The sequence below is a fragment of the Nasonia vitripennis genome (assembly GCF_009193385.2).
Source record: "Nasonia vitripennis strain AsymCx chromosome 2 unlocalized genomic scaffold, Nvit_psr_1.1 chr2_random0005, whole genome shotgun sequence".
NCBI lineage: Eukaryota > Metazoa > Arthropoda > Insecta > Hymenoptera > Pteromalidae > Nasonia > Nasonia vitripennis.
Genome location: NW_022279612.1, coordinates 1,927,180 through 1,940,566, shown reverse-complemented (window position 1 = coordinate 1,940,566; position 13,387 = coordinate 1,927,180). Strand labels below are relative to the sequence as shown.

The 13,387-nt window shown below is 32.4% G+C and overlaps 1 protein-coding gene across 4 annotated transcripts in view; it reads right to left on the bottom strand.

Moving 5' to 3' along the window:
- LOC100680190 (laccase-5) overlaps positions 1–13,387 on the bottom strand; it is a 360,660-nt gene that overhangs the window by 245,711 nt on the left and 101,562 nt on the right. For all 4 annotated transcript variants that reach the window (XM_031925149.1, XM_031925151.2, XM_031925148.1 and 1 more), the window contains one exon: positions 7,824–8,187. In XM_031925149.1, coding sequence (XP_031781009.1) covers positions 7,824–8,187 — 364 coding nt within the window. The remainder of the gene's footprint in view (positions 1–7,823; positions 8,188–13,387) is intronic.

The following is a 13,387-nucleotide window of genomic DNA, read 5'->3' as shown; positions in this document are numbered from 1 at the left end:
ACATTCTACTTCTAATTGGCTTCCAAACTCTTTTTCTTCGTGTCCATTTCTTTGGTTTTTCTTTGAAAACATAAAAATATGGTATATCAACGTACAAGTACTGTCTCGCTTGTGGATCGTTTGCATTTAGTTCAAACCATGCAGTCAAAGTTGTGTTTAAATTTTTATTAATACTGTTCATTTTGAAATCTACAGCTTATCGGTAAATAAGGTGTAATAAAACGTACATTGCATATTGTAGTAGACGATTCATTGCTTCTGGAGGGCTTACATATATTGTATTTAAATATTGTTTTATTTCATCGTAGTTGAAGTTGTTTTCTTCACATTCGTTTTCATTATTACCTTGACTCATTTTTATAAATGCACAATCATGCTCCTTATAATAATATTTAAATAATACTAAATAATAATAAATTTGAACATTAATATGACAATTAAATTTCAACAATAAATACGGATTGTATGGAACTACAAATCGATTATCAACTATATTGTTTTTATTAAAACGATCGTGGACTTTCTAAAAATGTTAAAGGTAATATAACCGTTTTTCCAATTTTTACGTTGTCATCGTTACTTTTATTTTTTAAGTGATCTATGACACCTTTGCATTAATCTATCTTTAATTGATGTTGATTTTTATTAAAAAAATTAATTGTAAACCTTTAACTTTCATCTAAGCATCAACAATGTATTGTTGAGTTAATTTTCCTAAATTTAGGTAAGGATTAAAATCGTTTCTAATGCTAAATTCATGACAATAAAATTGTAGCATTGAAATATTGTTTTTCTTATTTTTATTTTTCATATTGGGCATCAATCCAAAACCTCCATTAGGATACACAAGTGGATATGACATAGGATCTCCATGTTTACTAATGTACGGTATATATATTATTGGGTGCGCTAAGTTATGAATTTATACATACATTTCGATCTTCTGGTGGTTGACCATTTTCACTTACAAATACCACAGCTACCTCACCACATTTAGCTGCGTTATATTTAAGTTTATCATGATTAGAATTGCGTGTTAAATACATTATAATTTCTTTACTATTAAACTCAACGTTGTATTGTTTTGTTGGTTCAGTGGTTAGAGCTTTTGCTTGTTAATCTCGGGATTCTCGGTTAAAACCCGCGTCCACTCTTTTTTCGCTTTTCGACTCGTCTCCTTTTTGTCAGTTACACCTGAAAATTACAAATTTTTGCAAGAAACTTATTTTGACGCCACATTAGTACTACATGGTCACCTGTTATTAGATTTAAAACAAAGTACATCCGGAACATGTAGAGTACGTACTTGTGTTTTTCCTGATGACGCACATCAATATGTTTATGTACCACGTAATATAAAACGAAACACAGGCGAAACGGATCTACTAGTCTTGCCTATATAATGGTACTGTCAACATCTAAGGCATCACTTGATGCTAAAACGGCGAATGCGTTACACGCTCTTTATCACTTGAGTGAGGAACAACGTAAAGCAATGCCAAGAAAAACAAATCGAAAACTATTTAAAGGTATATGTGAATGTGCTTTAAAGACCTTGAAAGGTAACGTTCTTTTGCAGCACAAAAAGTTAAATTGAAAAAACTCAAATCATTTTTACGGCGTTTATCAGATACAAAATCTAGAAGCTGGAAAAATAAAAAGTGTTTAATTGTTCAAAAAGGATACGGTTTTATAGCGGCCTTACTACACTGAAAAAAACAGCCATTTTAACTGAACTTGCACCAGTAATCCATCATTGTACGAAGACTCGCCAAGATTACCGTAGGGTTCAGCAGTTTTAAAGAATCAGTTCGGTCGTTTTTGCTGGTGTCCCGCGTAAGCGACCAATTTTACGAGTTGCGACTCGCCAAAACTACCAGTGGCACACCGTTGTTCTTACTGAACAGTCGTTACGGTGGCAGAACGGTTAAAACTACGGGACTTTACAGCAGACTGTGTTTTTTTTTCAGTGTAGCACCTGTTATAGGTACAATTATATCAGCAATAATTCCCAGTAGACAGTGAAAAATGCAGCATGCCCGTAAAATGATACTAGTACCCCATGACAATATAACTAAACTACAGCAGTTCGGGAATGATGACATATTGTTAAATAAAAACGAAGTCACAGCGGCCTTAAATAGTGTGCAAACCCTTGGTAACCATTTATCACGGCTGGATTTTAAAATTAATGAAATTCTTAATTCTTCTGAAAATGACAAGAGAGGAAAGTGGCAAAAATACAAACAGGAGTAACAAAACTTTAAACACGTTAGGTGCTAGAATATGAGGAACAGGAGTATGGTATTGACATGGCAACTATCGCTGTGTCAGTAGTAGTTGGTATTACTCGATGTTGGGATGCCTTTTGAATTTATTAGGACGCTGAATTATATAAAGAAGGAAAAAAATTTACACCACTCTTGCTACCTTATTTGATAGGTAACAACAGTAGTATTCTTATCTACATAAACGGCTGTTCAAAAGTCGTCATACACTACTACATCTATGCCTAATAGAAAATCAGCTATTGGATCATCATCTTTGAATAATAGTTCACACACGGATGCATCAACGATAATAAATGTTGCAATAGACAACGTGGCTCCCGACGGCGACGACGGCGACGACGGCGACGACAGTTTATACAGAGTACAAAATAAAATAGTCAGAAAAAACATCAGCAAAAACAGTTGCGGTGGTAATACTATTCAAACGAGTAGTTAATTACGTTTTTAAGATTAGGAGATCATGCATGCACGAAAACCAATCCAAAATGCAAATTTAAATTCAAAATCGATTATCAATCGTTCCCTTTTTTGATTAACCAATCAAACAACACTTTAGATCAAGTGAATAAGATGAAGAAAGCGAAACCTTCAAGTAGGATTATGCCATTTTAAGGTTAGGTGTAGCGAAGCTGTTTTCTGGGTCAAAGCATCACTGCGCAGGTGCGACGTTCACTCTCGATGTTTTCACTCGATTCGATTATTTGAAACACAAGTAATTACGTTATTATATATAACTAAATGATACATCTTATTTTAAAAAGTACTCATTTGTAAATCAAATAATTCAAATAATTACTGAATGAACACTAATTTATATTCAAAAAAATTGACGTGAATGGATTAAGCTAAAAAAATAAACAGAATACTACTTATACTTTACACAACTATGTGAATTAACTGCCATAACTTTTAATCTATTTATACGAATTCTCACTATAATATATTTTTGAAAATGTCAAGAGCTGAAAAAGCTAATTACATTAATTTTAGGATGCAAAACTGGAAAATGAGAAATTTGACATTTTTTTCCAAAAGCCGATAAGTGAAGTGATGGTTAAAACCCACTCCTTATAGGCCACTGGCAACCTTTTGGTGGATTCGAAGTGGGCAATTTCAAAGTTTGAACATTTTTAGTTGACAAAGACCCTAAGATATTCGAATTAAATGTAAACAGAACCAAATTTAAAATCTGATCTTTCTGTGGAGTAAGGGTTTTACACCATAACTATTTTTCCATACGAGCTTTTGACTTGATATGTTTTGTGGATTCTTCTCACTTATAACCAAGCTATATATTGCATGAATTGTACTCATCTTGGTTGCTAAATGAATATCGCCAGGTGCTTCATTCAAAAATCGAACAATGTTTTCTTGTGTGAAAACTACTGACCTTTTTGGCTGATAGCCTTCGCTTTGCCTCTTGAGAAATAATTGTAACTTTGTATAGTTACTAATATCAACATGGTTATAACAATTCAATGTTATCTCTTTCTTTCAATACGTTGCCCATGGAGAGTTCGGTGCATAACTGTCTGATAATTTATCGAAATAGTTTAATGTAACGAAATCGTTACATTTCTTTAAGCCATCTCTTGAATTCGTTATACGCTGCTGTATAATTTTGCTTGGATTTTTGAGGCAACAAATCTATTGTTATATTCTGGGCAGTTTCTATCATCTCCTTCAAAATAATTTCATTATTTTCATCTTTAACATTAATTATTTATTTAAAGGTAATAAATTGTGCACATATCCCGCTATTGTGCCACCCAGGCTGCAGTGTGCCGTTTTCAAAGATGATCGTCAACGACTAACGTTGAGTGGGTTAACCATGTACGCGTGTGACAGATAGCCTGCACTCCGAGTACCAGCTCTATTCTCTTTTACTCTCATGCTAGGGTTCACCTATTCTTGCCTTCTAAGATCCTTGCCGCCTCCGCGAACACATGCTTTGCTTCACGACTAGGGGAGTGCGATGTTATGTTAACTTAAAATCTAAACACTTATAATATATTATTATGTCTTTAGTTTAATTATTTGCACCATAATATCGTAACCAAATATAAAACTCGACTTTTGACTCGCACACCTCTATTCACCACGCAAATGTACCAACCTGCGCTAGTTGTCACCCTGTAGGCCTCGTGCAAGGTCCACAAGGTTGTAGTGTTGTCGAAACGCATGAATGATAGTACCGCGTTATACCGACAATACTTCGACTAATCTATTTTATACTTATTTATTTAAATATTGAAAATGTTACCATCGTTGACCTCAACTGAATTGAGCATCTCTCTCGCTGTTATTCTGTTGATGTAGTCTCGTACATTCGTTTTTGTGGTGTTCGATTTTTCCAGAATTATATCATTTTCCATTTACTTGTGTCGCAAAGATACTAATATTGCTTTAATTATCTGACACCGATTTAGTATGTGACTTTGGCAAGGTGTTAATGCTTTGGATTCATATCTCAGTTATTTTGATTTATCTTGTTTTTCAATAGCTGCTTTAAATTTGTTTGTCATTTTCTTTCACGTTTTTTCGAATTTGTTTATGGGAACATTCCTACAACTGTATAGAAATGCTTTGGTCCTCCAGACTACTGTTTCTGTAATCATGTACTATCACCTCTACGATATGAATTATTATTCAAAAAGCTTTTGACTACCGTGTTCCTAAATAGTTGTATGCTGTTTTCACGGTAAGGTTCCTCATAGTACAGGTAGGGTGGCCTTTGTCACAAGATATTCGGAGGAAAATAATAAACTAAAGGTCGCGGGCTTTAAGGCTTTTGATATAGTTTTGATGTGTGAATGTAAGTTCAACTTGAAGATGATGAACAAATTACCTGAATATTTCGTAGAAATGTCTAGGTGTTTAGTAGAGAAACATCTATACATCTTCTGTGTGAGTTCCGGCTAATGTGTACGTCATCTACGAGTTAAACACGCTCCTACACGTAGCGCAGGACTTAGGCTCAAACTTTCGCCATAATAAACACTTAGACAATATTTTCGAAAGTACGCAGTGACTCAGTCGTTTATTTCGGGTGAAGATTTACGTGTACGTTCAGAAACCAAGAGCTTAGTATTCGTAAGAATTAGGATAGTTATGACACAAGCAGAGATTGTAAATATATCAAATAACAATTTTTTATGTGACTATACTTTGAATTTTCTGAATCAATCGCTAATAGATAGCTTATGTTGAGAACAATCGTTAATTTACAAAATTGTTGAAAAATTAATTAGCAAGCAACTAGGAATAGATAAAAATACGTAAGGAATAGATAAAAAAGTCAAGTCAGATATATAGAAATTAATTATAGAATACGATTATAGGATACAAAACGAAACCGGAGGTTGGTGAGCAAAGCGAGCTAGGGAAAATTAGTCGCGTGCTCTGTATTAGTACTTTATCATGTGTTCCGACTACAAATCTTAATTCACTTGCATTGCTCCTTAATTACGAATTTTCCTGGAAATTTTATAACTTATTCATTTGTCGCCTAATGATAGTTTCTCTAATATTTTGTTTTAATTAATAAAACACTTTCATTTATCACCATACGTCTAGAAAGTCAGTATAAACAATGACGTAATTCAATTCACCAATCAAGGAGTGCACCATGTTGAGAGGGTTTGACCAATTATAAATATATTGAGGTCGATAAAAAAATAAATAATATATTGTAAGTTATTGTGGCAATAGTCAGTCGGAAAAACACGCCCCATGACATCATGATCTTATTGTTGAAAGAAAGTGAGTGTTCACATAACAACTCTATCGGATTCAGATTACAGAGTACGAGGCATAGATGATAAGATTTACACATCATAAAATATCCTATTAAAATTACTCATAAAGGAACTTTATTAGGCTTATACTTATTTGGGCAATTTTTTTATATTCTCCAATACAACTGGAATAAAAGTAAAGTATAAACTGCCTAAACATTTTTTCTTGACGTTGCACCTACTTATAATACAGGTCAAATGGCTGTGTTGGTTTTTTAAACAATTAGAAAAAAAAGAATCAAACTTTTATTATATTTTTCATGATAAGTGCACTAAAAAGGACACTTTCCATGAATGGAAAATCAAGTTTTTCTTAGCAGCGGAAAAAACTACTCCCTTGGGAGGAAAAAGTTTTTTCCTCGCTCTGCAGCCTATCTGATATATGTGTGTGTCTATATAAGTATTTTGAAAATTTTTTTAATTTTGAAAATTTTTTAAATTTTGAAAATTTTTTAAATTTTGAAAATTTTTTAAATTTTGAAAATTTTTTAAATTTTGAAAATTTTTTAAATTTTGAAAATTTTTTAAATTTTGAAAATTTTTTAAATTTCGAAAATTTTTTATATTTTGAAAATTTTTTAAATTTTGAAAATTTTTTAAATTTTGAAAATTTTTTAAATTTTGAAAATTTTTTAAATTTTGAAAATTTTTTAAATTTTGAAAATTTTTTAAATTTTGAAAATTTTTTAAATTTTGAAAATTTTTTAAATTTTGAAAATTTTTTAAATTTTGAAAATTTTCAAATCCCTATATAAAAAAGTCATGACCTGATGAAGTGAAACCAAGAATGCATCAATATGATTGGCTCATGTAGTGCGCATGCGTCAAAAGTACCGTTAGAATTTTTTGATTTGTTTTTGATTTCTAAAATTGATTCTAATATTAAAAATGTAATATAATATACTATAATACATATCAAATTATAATTTGTGTATTTATAATATTCTAGAGACATTCTACTCTCGAGACTATTCTATTCTCGAGACATAACCTTAAAATTTTAAAAGGAAGTTGGCGACGAAACCGCGGCAATTTTGAAATTTATATGAGCGCCAAATGAATCATATATTGTAAAGTTTCCGTGATAGAAAACAAATATTAAAAATATCAATCAAGTATTTATATTCCATTTAATAAGTTAATGAAATTATAGCCTACTACAGTGCGCGCAGCGCACTGCGCCAAGTCTAGTATTTTAAATTTTCAAAATTTTTTAAATTTTCAATTATTTTAAATTTTCAATTATTTTAAATTTTCAAAATTTTTTAAATTTTCAAAATTTTTTAAATTTTCAAAATTTTTTAAATTTTCAAAATTTTTTAAATTTTCAAAATTTTTAAAATTTTCAAAATTTTTTAAATTTTCAAAATTTTTTAAATTTTCAAAATTTTTTAAATTTTCAAAATTTTTTAAATTTTCAAAATTTTTTAAATTTTCAATTATTTTAAATTTTCAAAATTTTTTAAATTTTCAATTATTTTAAATTTTCAATTATTTTAAATTTTCAAAATTTTTTAAATTCTTAAAATTTTTAATATACTATTGTTTTACTTTGAAAAGTCCTCGAATTTCCCATTTCGAAGTTTTGAGCACTTGTGGCTGTCTCGGGCGCTTACGGCGTCCTCGACTCCCACTCGTGCTCAAAGCATCACCCTCGCTAGAAAAAGCCAATTTTCCCCCCTAGTTGCACAATATACTATTGTATTTAGATTATTTATAATATAAGCATACTTACGCTCCTAACACAGTGTAGTATTCTAATGTAAAATGGTAGTAACAAATTCTTGGTTGGTCGCCTTCTCTACAAGCTCGAGCGCATTCATCAGGGGCTGATAAAGATGGATTTCTTCTTAACTCTGCTGTAGCTCTTTCACTGTAATCTAAAGGTCTTGTTCTTGGTGGACGAACAGTTATTCCTCGACTACCAAGATTATCAATTCCACCAAAGCCACTTTGAAATGCACTGGAATCAGGATGAGTTTGTAGTATTCCATGCGATGTAGAAAAAAATCTAGATGTGTCTTCGTCCGGAAAGACATTCCCACTTTTAGAAGTTGGACTCCAAAAAGAGGATGCAGTTGATTGATCATTATTAAAATCTGGAAAAAAAACCAAAACATTCATTTATATACACATAAACAAGGAGATCAGAACTTATGCTAACAAAATTGGAAACGAAAGAGGAACTATGCTGACTTTTGCGAAATTATGCAGATGCCAGCATAATTTTGTTATGACTGCTATAGCGAAAAGGGACTTATGCGGACAAAAAAGCTTCCAAACACACGCACATACACTCACACACAAATGCACACACACACATACACATAGATACGCGCGCGCGTTAAAAGGTTTAGTAAAAATAGTAATTTTCAGTTATACAGGGTATACAGGGTGAGAGACAAAGAATTTTAATCCTTATACCGTTTGAACTAATCGGTTTCATAAGCTAAAAGAGCAAAAAGAACCTAGCCGAGGTGATCAAAAGATCGATATTTTCCCAAACTTTTAACTTAATTAAAGCCTTTTTACTTCCCTAATCGTACGATATAGAAAACCCATTATTTTTAGTTTTCGATTTTTAGCTCGAAAACAAGTCATTAAAATAGTTTAAAATTTTTACAGCAAGTAGATATTATCATTTTCTATTATCATCATTTTTTTTCAAAACGTTTGACTACTTAGTTTTAGAGATATAAATTTTTAAATAAAAAACACATTTTTTATCATAAAAATTGAACAGAACGGTCAATCTGAAAAATCTTGCGGGAAAAAGTAGGCAATTTTATGCTCTTTTGGATACACTATTGTTAAATATATTGTATCAATCATATCATTAAAAAAAAGCAAAAATATTTTTTCAAAAATCAAAAAATGGCTATAATATGGCCACAAAATTGTCAGAATCATGAAATTCAGAATCAGGAAATATATATGCATGTCAAATTTTATTACGATCGGTCGCGTGGTTCCAGAATCATAAGGGTATACGTACACACACACACACACACACACACGCACACACCCATCCGCATGGACATTTTCTAAAAACGCATGATTCGAACTAACCTTTATAATGTTGGCATGACAAACCAATCTGCCTGACGTGGGATGCCCTCCCCTGCGCCTACTGTAACTCAGCTTCTACTTAGTGGATTTTATTCCACCAAGTCTCGTTCTCTTTGTTTTTACTGCTAAATAATGGGGAAGTACTTTTTATTTTTTTATTTTGTAGACGCGTTTTTTTATAGCAATTTTTAGGAAACCCAATTTTAAAGTATATAGGGTTGCCCTGTCTCAAACCCAACTTTGTTCTTTTTCTTGCCAGCGTAGGGCTATCGCGCCCCTTAATTGTAAAGTATTTATTAGAGTTTTAAAAACTTTTTAAATAATATAATAAAAAGACTGCGAGCAGTAAAAATGCGCGCACCAAGCGCGCTGAATTTTGCTAGTGACTTAAAATTAAAGTGGTGTATAGTTCCAATAACCGAGTTATTCGAGTTCAAACCGCTTAAAAAAAATTGCACTTTATGGTATATAATAAAAGAACGACGAACGATAATATTTATTTTCCTCGGTAAAAAAAAAAGATAATTTTATTATCCTCCAGGAACATATCTAATTAATCTATTTACTTTTATGGACTTCCTTAATAACTTCTTAGAAAAAACTTAAACTGAACTTCTTCAATAACATCTTAGAAAAAACTGGAATCCCTAAATTAAAAAATCGCTGTATAAAACGTGTTCATAAAATAAAAGAAACAGACTGTTTTCCCATTATTTAGCAGTAAAAACAAAAAGAACGAGACTCGGTGGATTAAAATCCACTAAGTAGTAGCTGAGTTGCAGGCGTAGGGGAGGGTCGGGCATACCACTTTAGGCGGGTTGGTTTGTTATGCCAACATTATAAAGGGTAATGAATTTAAAAAAAAAACGCTAATGAAAATACTTTAATAATGCACCCACAATTTACCCTTGGTGAATTATTTGAAAAAAAAACATTAGAATACATTGATAGCATAAAATGAAAAATCGGAGTTGAAAAAAAAGGTGCGATTCATTTTTAAATCTGTTCCCAAAACGATTAAATATATATATATATATCATTACCTATTTTGTTATTTAGATAAATGTCAAATATATATACTAGGGGGTTCCCCCTGCTTGCTCCGCTCGCCCACCTCCAATACAATTAATTTGACATTTATCTAAATAACAAAATAGATAATGATTATTAATACATTTTTTTTCCACACCACCCATGAGGTAAATAAAAAAGCGCGTTTTTTCTCTATTTACAATAATGTTGTTTTATTTAACTTAATTTAAAATTTAAAATTTAGATTAATTATCTCATAGAAATTTGAATATGCTCGAATTATGTATTCTATTCGTAAATACTTTTATAACTTTTATTTAAAATTATATGAGTACATAAAAATTTTAAAAGAACTGTATTGCCACACAGTGTACCAGATTTTTGTGGCCAAAATTCGCTTGACAAGCCATATTGCAATCATTCTTAATAAAAAAATTGCGAAATACTTGTACGATGATTTCCGTCCGTGTAGAACTGCTTATATTTAATAAAAGAGTACATAACCTAAAAGAAAAATAGGAAAACAAATAAGACTGAATAATGTAATAATCCAATTGTTCTATAATCGAAATGTACTAAAATCTCTAAAACTGTAAGAACAAAAAAAGAAGAAAAAAAGAATACATACTTGCTGTTTTTAGATCTCTGAACTCTAAACTGATAAAATATAAATTTTAGATCCTTATCTTATAAACCACCATCACTTAATCGGCATTTTAGAAACTTGAAGGGGTCTTAAACACCTTATAGATTATCAAACCATGCTGTAACTTTTTCTATTTTTCTTATAGGGTATGTAACGCGTTATTTAATATAAGTAGTTCTACATGAACGGAAATTATCGGAGAAGTATTTTGCAATTTTTTTCATTAAGAATGATTGCAATTTGGTTTGTCAACGAATTTTGGCCATAAAAATCAGATTTTGGTATACTGTGGGCCGTCGCGCGATCATGCGAAAGATATCAGGTAGTCAATTAAGAACACACAGGATATATGGAAAACGTGGTACTCTTTATTCCCTTCAGCAATCATTTCTTCTACATCTTTTTTTCCCTATTTCTTCTTGCGGTCCCGTAGGATCTCTGCCAAGATCTTGCGTGCGGCTCGCTCCGAGCATTGGAAAGAAGGAGGGAAAGAGAACGAGAAAAGAAGGGAGAGAGAAGAAGAGGGAAAAAGAACCGAGATGCTACATCTACGGCCACCCCGGAAATACTCGGCGCGCTACTGTTCCTTTATCCGCGCGCATTCTTCCTCGTGGCGAGCCCGTGTCAATGTGATATATTATGAAGATGTCAATAATCGGCCGTTGCAGCACCTTGCTTACGTCTTTTGGGATGATAACGCCGTTGGCTTTAGTTGTTTCGGCCGATTTGCTTTAGTCGAGCCCTTAGATGGACCGGGTTTACGCTTTCCATCCTGCTAATTAGTCGTCGGCACGCTTGCCATTATAATTTTTCGAGGTCGCCCGCGCGGGCGGCGAGAGGATTTCAGGGTAGCTCCGTTTACGGGTCCCCCACTTCTTTCCGCCACCGCGGATGTCAACCCATATTTCCCGGACCGGTGCTTGCGCTCGCGCTTTCCTCCCGCCACTACGTCTGTTGGCTTAAGCTCAGACTCGAGTTCGCACGCTTCTGGTGGGTTGCTCATCGCCTTCGCCATCGTGCCGTACCATCTTGTCGCCGCCATATAGAACTCTTCCCAGCTTTGCCACTCATCTTTGTTGTTCTCGCATTATTCTGCGGCTATGCCTATAAATACGAATGGCAGAGCCGCCATCCTTTCTGCTAGTCATTTGCGCTAGGGTTAAATTTCGTTCTTCCGCGAGACGAGCTAATTCTTTCTTCTCGCTACACGCATTTATTTTGATGCCCACCTACTCGGACGCTCTTGCTCGTTACCTGCAACGTTAAGGGGACCTAGCCACCTTAAAATAATTATTACAATAATGTCTTGTTTTTTGTAAAACTGAATGATTTTTTATGCCAAATTGTAAAGTAATTATTTAATTTAATATTATAATGTAAAAAAAGAACCAAATAAGCTGATTTATGAAGCAAAGCTTAACAATACTAAACAACAATTAATAAAATAGCGATAGATAAAAACTGTACAATTGAAGAACCGATACAAATTGCCAACTACATGAATTACCTCCAATAAACAATAATACAATCTTTATCAAACCAACTAATAACTCAGAAATACTACAAATTATTCAGAATATGAAAATGAAAAATGGTGGAATTGATAATATTCCCTCCAAAGCTCTGAAAGTACTATCACCTTTAATTGTCAATGCATTAACACACACATTTAATCTTTGTATAGATAAATCAATATGGCCGGATGCCTTGAAATCAGCAGAGGTAGTTCCTATTTTCAAATCTGGTAGCAAAATGGAGATAACTAACTATAGGCCAATATCGTTAATATCTAATTTAGCAAAAATATTAGAAAAAATAATATATAACAGATTCCAATCCTTCTTTGACAAATTTAATCTACTAGCCAAAAATCAATATGGTTTTAGAAAAAATATAGGAACCATAGATGCTTTAAGTTATATCACGAATATAATTTACAGTAAACTCGACAAAAGCAAACCAATAGCAATTACCTTTCTAGATCTGGCTAAAGCTTTTGATACGGTCAATCATGCTATTTTACTAGACAAATTCGCAAATTAAGGCGCCGCAAGAGGGTGCTGTCATCGGCTCTGAAAGTTATACCATGTCACGTGATCTTTAGAGGCAGGTTTGAACATGATAATACTAGTTTAAAGAAATAGTTAAGAGTTAAGTTAAGAACAAAATATTATGTAGCGTAATGGCTTCAATAGTAGAAATTTTTGAACTAATATCTTATATTGATGGGGGTACGAGACCTTTTGAAGAAGGAAGCAGAATTGTTAATGCTAATCATGTTTTATTATGTGGACATAGTGGAGTTAAACAAAATTCACAAACTGACAAATATTTTGCATTATGCTTGCAAACTTCTTCACTGTCAGCGTACCCTCATGAAATTAATATAGAAATAAGTGAAGTTAACAAAAAAAAAGCAAATAATAGCTCACTGCACTTGCAAAGCTGGAAACAATGGTAAATGTAAACACATTGTAGGAGTATTGTTGATTTTGAATAGGTACCATATGTATATACAACATTTTTGTAGATCAATACATGTATAATGAATA